Source organism: Argentina anserina, chromosome 3 (genome assembly GCF_933775445.1).
Source record: "Argentina anserina chromosome 3, drPotAnse1.1, whole genome shotgun sequence".
NCBI classification, from domain to species: Eukaryota; Viridiplantae; Streptophyta; class Magnoliopsida; order Rosales; family Rosaceae; genus Argentina; species Argentina anserina.
Window position 1 is genome coordinate 27,128,918 of NC_065874.1, and position 6,311 is coordinate 27,135,228.

General features: G+C 36.4%; 1 protein-coding gene across 1 annotated transcript; it reads right to left on the reverse strand.

The window, feature by feature from the left end:
* Positions 1-1,121, reverse strand: LOC126787359 (histidine-containing phosphotransfer protein 1-like). The gene is made up of 5 exons (XM_050513258.1): positions 1,062-1,121; positions 774-904; positions 614-679; positions 175-247; positions 1-33 (listed from the first exon to the last, which is right to left on the reverse strand). Exons 1-5 carry the CDS (start codon positions 1,119-1,121, stop codon positions 1-3), a joined length of 363 nt encoding a protein of 120 aa, XP_050369215.1.
* Positions 1,122-6,311: the final 5,190 nt, after the last annotated feature.

Below are 6,311 nucleotides of genomic sequence, written 5' to 3' on the forward strand. Positions count from 1 at the left end.
TCACACCTCTTCATCAAAGATTCTGCGCTCCATCTTCATTTACAACATGTTTTCGAAAGTTGTTAATTAATATATCAAAATATAAGAAAAGCTAGCAGTTTGTAGTGAAAAAAACGTATTGAGCCAAACAAACATATACATCTAAGTCGATCGATCACTAATGTGTAAGATTACCTCAACAATGTCATTCAGACTCTCCTTCATGATCTGATATTCACGCTTAAGCACCTCTAAGCTCTCAAGGCACCTGAAAACATAAGAATGGATTTCCTAACAACCAAACTTTTTTAAGACTACGGTAACGTTGATACACTCCTGATTACTATAACTAACACTATTATATTACAATTTTCAGGAAGTTTGCATTCTCATGATTAAACTTTTGATAGTGAGGGAAGAAATTTCTTACTGTGCTTTGTTCTTTGCGCGACCTGCATAGACGAGATCACGGGAAGCTTTGTGCACCAGAGAACCACCCACACTGTAATATATCATTTAGCTTTCTTTTGATTGATACAATTATGATCTGTACATAATAATTTTCTATCTCTAGCTAGATGATCGATAAAATTTCAAATGGAACATTTAACATTCTTAGAAATATTATAGATACCTTCCCAAGTTACTTGAGTAGATTCTATCAGCAAGAAATTTCACCTGGTCATAGTCCGGCTCACTCCTATAATATTGAAGTATCCAAAATTGAACAAATATCAGCCTACATACATTATCTGTGGAAGTATAAGTGAAAAAAATTAAAGTTTATTAATTACATAAGTTTTGTGATTTCTGCTATGTCCTTGTCTGCTTGTTCAATGAATAGAGTTATAATTTTTGTAACAAACTTTGGTTCATCATCATCTTGTAAGCTTTGCACATGATCAAAGTAGTCCCCCAGAAGTCCCTGTCGATAGAGAAAAATTATACGTTAGGCCTGGTGATCGAAGGATCGATTGGATTTGGTTTCACAATACTTTAATTACTGGCAATATCTTCTTTTATTTTAGAAGTTTCAGTGTGAAAATGATAACGTGTGGGGAGAGAGTTGTTAATTAGCTAACCTTGTTTTTGCAGGACTGGATGAGTTCACTGAGCTCTTGTTTAAGATCCCTTCCAGCCATTGTCTTCTTCAATCAGTGACTCAGTCAGAGAGATGAAAGTGCTCAAAATCACAAAACACAGAAGGGATCGGATAGTTATAACTGGAGTATATAGACTACTTAATAAGAGTATAAGACTATATATGGAGTGCCTCTTATGATTTTATACAAGTTTCAGACTAGTTATTTTCATGCTACACACAGAATGCGTGTATGTGTGTTTAGTAAAGTAGAAGAATTGAATATAATAGTCGCATACATGTTCCCTGCATGTCTCTCTTCTTTCACATCTCCAGAATGAGCTCCACAGTTATAGTAGTCTAATACGATCAAACTCTGACCAAATTTGAAGCCCCAATTTTCATTCTCATACTGACGCCCCTAGCTAATTGCAGAACCAATCAAACATGTATTTTGTTGTTGTTACATGTATGTTTACTTACGGACACTACAAGAAATAGGGGCTATGGGGACATATATAATCATATCACATCATCATAAGCAATAAATGGAGACACATTATCACATATGTCCCCATTATGAATTTAGAGACATGTAAATGTTCCCATTGTGAAATTAGAGACATATAAGTGTGTCACCATTTATGTTAAACAATAGAAATAAAAGATACCAACGTACACATTTTCTACGGTATTGTACCCAATTGCATATGGGATATACAGTACTACCCTCACATTTTGATTTCCTCCTCCAATCTATCAAATAGTTTCCGATCAATGATGCTCTGTCCAGTTGCCTATCTTCGTCTCTGGCTTTCAACGTTGCGGCATCATAGCAGAGCTCGCTCGCTCGCTCTCTCTCTCTCTCTCTCTCTCTCTCTCTCTCTCTCTCTCTCTATGAATCGCTGAGACTGGGCTTCACATTCTGGGAGATTTGGTGAAGGTTGTATCTCTTCTTCCTTTGATTTGTCTTCTACATAGATTAATCTCGGTCTCCATGCTTCAATTTATTGGAATGGGTTTTCAAGTTTATTGTTGCATTTGGTTCGAGCTTCAAAGAATATGAGTACATACTATAGACTCTGATTTTCGTCAATTTCAAGTGTTTATTATGTTTTGGCAAAATTTTAAAAATAGTACATGAATTCTTCACCACTAAGAATTCCGGTGTATTAAATTCCAAAACTATCATAGTATGTGAACTATTTATCTGGGTCCATTTTCAATTCATTTACTTAACTCTCCGTTAAATTGTCTACTTTTCGTCATATTCTGAAAGACAATCTCGTCCATTATGTAGAGATAAATAAGAAACCAAAAAAACTCAGCCCTCCTCTCTCTCTCTTTACGGTGGCTTCCACAATTCCACATCTCTACTCCAAACCCAACTCCTCAACGACCCCAAGTACGACCTTACCAATCCCAAATCCTAACCACCCTCCAACCCATCCTTCCTCCTCTATGTATTCCAATTCATCTCTATACCATTAAAGATGTCTACAAAATTATATTATTTAACGTATAGCTCAAATGTAATGACCCGATTTTTCGGGATCAAATTTTATGAATTCTTAGAAATTAATAAACTTCGTAAAATTAATAAAACGCATTTGTTTCACTTCGCGACGTTGTCGAAATAAAAAACGGAACTGTATTCGGAAAACTAAATTTGAAAAAAGTTACGTTTCCGCAACGCGGGAGTCAACTTTTACTCCGTCGCTTGTTTTTGAAAACTTCCTTCACGAAAGTTGTAGAGCTCGTCGATACGAGTGCGTGGACATGTCACACGTTGTAATCGGTCATCATACGTGAAAGTTATTAGCGACGGAAGTTAGTTTCCGATTTTGAAAAAGGGTATAAAAAGGAAGTATTAAGGGTTAGGGTTTCCCTTTTCGAAAACCCTCTTTCTCTCTTCTCTCCCCGCAGCCCTCCCCCTTAGCCCGAGCCTCTCCCCCTCTCAAAGAAATCTCGTCGACGATATCTCACCTTCGGTTGGCGTGGCCCTCACCGCCGACCCCTAGGCCCTCGCCAGCTCGACTCCTCCCTCCTTCGAGCAAGACGCGACCTCTCTCGCCGCCGAGGAGCCACTTCGACAAACAGAGATTCCTTCTACAAACTCACCGCCGAAATATGGAACCATGGATCCTCTCTAATCGACGTTTGGGTGGCATATAACACGAAATCGGAAGCTTTAACGTCGGAGGAGAACTTTAGATTTTCGGAACTTCCCGGTGACTTTTTGGCCAAACCCCGGCGATCTGGGTTACAACGAAGGTATGGTTGTGATCTCCTCCCCTTGCTTGTGATTTCTCATGTTGAAGTTGTGTTGATTTGATGGTTGTGGACGGAGGTGGTGGAGCAGCGCGTGTCGCCGTCTGTAGAGGCACATGAGCGCGAGTGGAGGGACGTAGAGGCGACATGAGGCCGTAGAAGGAAAGATGGGAACGAAAGGAAGGATTTGGGCGACGGTGGGCAATCTACCCGCCGGTTTTGGAATTCGCGCGTGGGCCCCACGCGCTGTCACTGTGGGCGACGCGTGAGCGCCACGTGCGGCGGCGGCGGCTCATGAATAGTAAATTTTCAAACAATAATTTTTGTAAAAGGTGATTTTTGTACGCTGAATGTAAAAAGTAATTTACGTACAGTAAATGTAACATTATTTTACGTACAGTAAAATGTAACATTATTTTACGTACAGTAATTGTTAAATTTTATGAAAGGTAAATTAGTAATTAGTATTTACTGGATAAGTATTACATAAACAATACGTATATGAAAAGTAATACGTAAACCATACGTATATGAAGAGTAATACGTAAATAGTACGTATATGAAAAGTAATACGTAGATAGTACGTATATGAACAATAATTTACATGAACAATAATTTCGTAAAAACCAAAAAATGCTGAACAGTAAAACATTAGTACTGTTTCGGCTTTTGGGGTTTTACGTAACGTTTCTAATAACTTCTTCTTCAATCTAGGTGATCAATTAATCGAGTGAAGGAATTGTTTTCCGTATTGTGGGAGATACGCTCAGGAAACTAAGCTGAGTAAAATCTCACAGTGACGAATCTACCCTTAGCGGAGATTCATAATTACACTTAATTAAAAGAGATTGAACTATGATATGTATATGATATAGTGGGTTGTGTATGTGTATAATTAGTAAGAACCGATACATATATATGGGTTGCTATATTATATACTGTCAGATTCCCGTTTTCAAATAAGTTCTTTTATGACATTGATATTTATTTATTCGAGCATGTCACTTGGTTTGTATAATAGCATGTGAGGATTGTTTTGTACATGGTTTTAACTTGAGTTATGTTAAAACGTTTTTGTTGTCTTTGGACGTGTTGGCATGTCGGAACCTAACCTTGGCTGGGCGACAGTTATGATACAGTTAGAGCTCTAGTCTGCATGCCGGTGTACAGGCATGAGTTACCGGCTTATAAGTACCCATATTTTTTATATTGGGTAGCAAGTGGTTACCCAATATCTGGCGGCGTACTAGCATGAGGGGTAACATATGAGTACGTGAGTCTCATGAGTACCCGTATTATAAATGTATTTGGGTAAACAGAGGGGTTGCCCTATTTCTCATGAGCACGTATGTTTTCAGATATTATTGGACAACCAGATGGGCTGTCTAATGACTCATGAGTACATTTATAATTAAATGTTTTAAGTATTTTCTTTTATATTTATATGCGAGTTATATTGTTGTTTTACTCATACGAGCTGCAAAGCTTACCGAGTTTGTGTTTACCATCCCGGTGCACCTATTTGATGGTGTATGGGATAGCTCTGCATGTGTGGATTAACATAATTGACAGACTACTCTGAAGTCTTCGAAGTTCCTTTATCTATTTTGTGGTGAGGATTGTGAGGATTTTACATTTCCATTTGAAATAATGTTTGAATTTTAAATTGATTTTGAAATAATCCATTCGACTGAGTTGTACTATGAACTCATTAATGATACACTGTGACAATGAGATGATTTCGATTTATTGAGATTGTTTTTGAGTTTTCATGACTTCAATTTTCGAGTTTCATATTTAAAATTTCGGGGTCGTTACATCAAAAGTCTTCACCCCCCCCCCCCAAATCAACTCGGAGTTTCAGAGTGGCCGATGATGAGGCAGTCGAGTTCCTCTAACTGAGTTGCTAGATTAAGATAACGAGTCACCTCTGTCGTATTATTGAAGATGGTGATTGTTATTTTGAATATTGATGAAAGGTGTGGCTATTACCACCCCATAGTATACTTTGTTCACCCCATAGTCAATTGATTTATTGAAAGACTATAATGCCCTAATGTAAAATTACTGTGATAGATTGAACAACTTATTAAATTATAATTCTTTTTTGTTTATTTTACAAAACACACAAATATACATATTAAACCCTAAAACCGTAATTTTATATCAAGGATTCGTCTTCAATCTTTCTTTTTTACCCAACTAAGTTATGCTCATTCGTATATATATATATATATTGCACGTGACTATATATTATTCACAAAACATAGTTACAAGTAGTAGTAATCGCAAACTTTTTTTTAAAAGAGATTTTAAAAATAAATTTGAAATACAATGTGAAAAAATTAGAATTGAACAAAAATTATGTAGGTAAGAGAATGTGGATGAAAAACTTGCTTTGAAAATTGAAAAAAAATATTTTGGGTGAACAAAATATTATTGACAAAAGGGAAATTTGGGTATTATAATTGGTTGAACAAAGTAATTAAAAAATTAAAAAAATATAATTGGGGTGAAAAGAGAATATGGGGTAAATAAAATAGACTATAGGGTGACAATAACCGCACCCATTGATGAATTATGTGGGAATTTTGTTGGGTCTGCTTTGATGTGGGGATTATCATTGGGTTTGCCTTTGGGAAACTCTGGGGGATAGCTTTTTTTTTTTGGTTTTGGTTTTGTGGAGTTTGTGATTGTAAAAGATGATTGAGGTATCGGAGGTGGTAACTGAATGGAGTAGATAACAAAATGTCCTAAATACCTTTCAAAAGATGAATAATAACATAAGGTTGACGGTGTTAATAACATGTACCAAAAGTCTATCGATTTTTTTTTAATTCATGTACTAAATCAATGATTTTAGAACTTAAGACACCAAAATTCTCAGTAGAGAAAACTTCATGTACCATTTTTTAAATTTTGCCTCAAGTTTTTTCGGGTTGGTTTTGGTTTTTGCCAAAATGGTCTCTTTGTTCTAGAA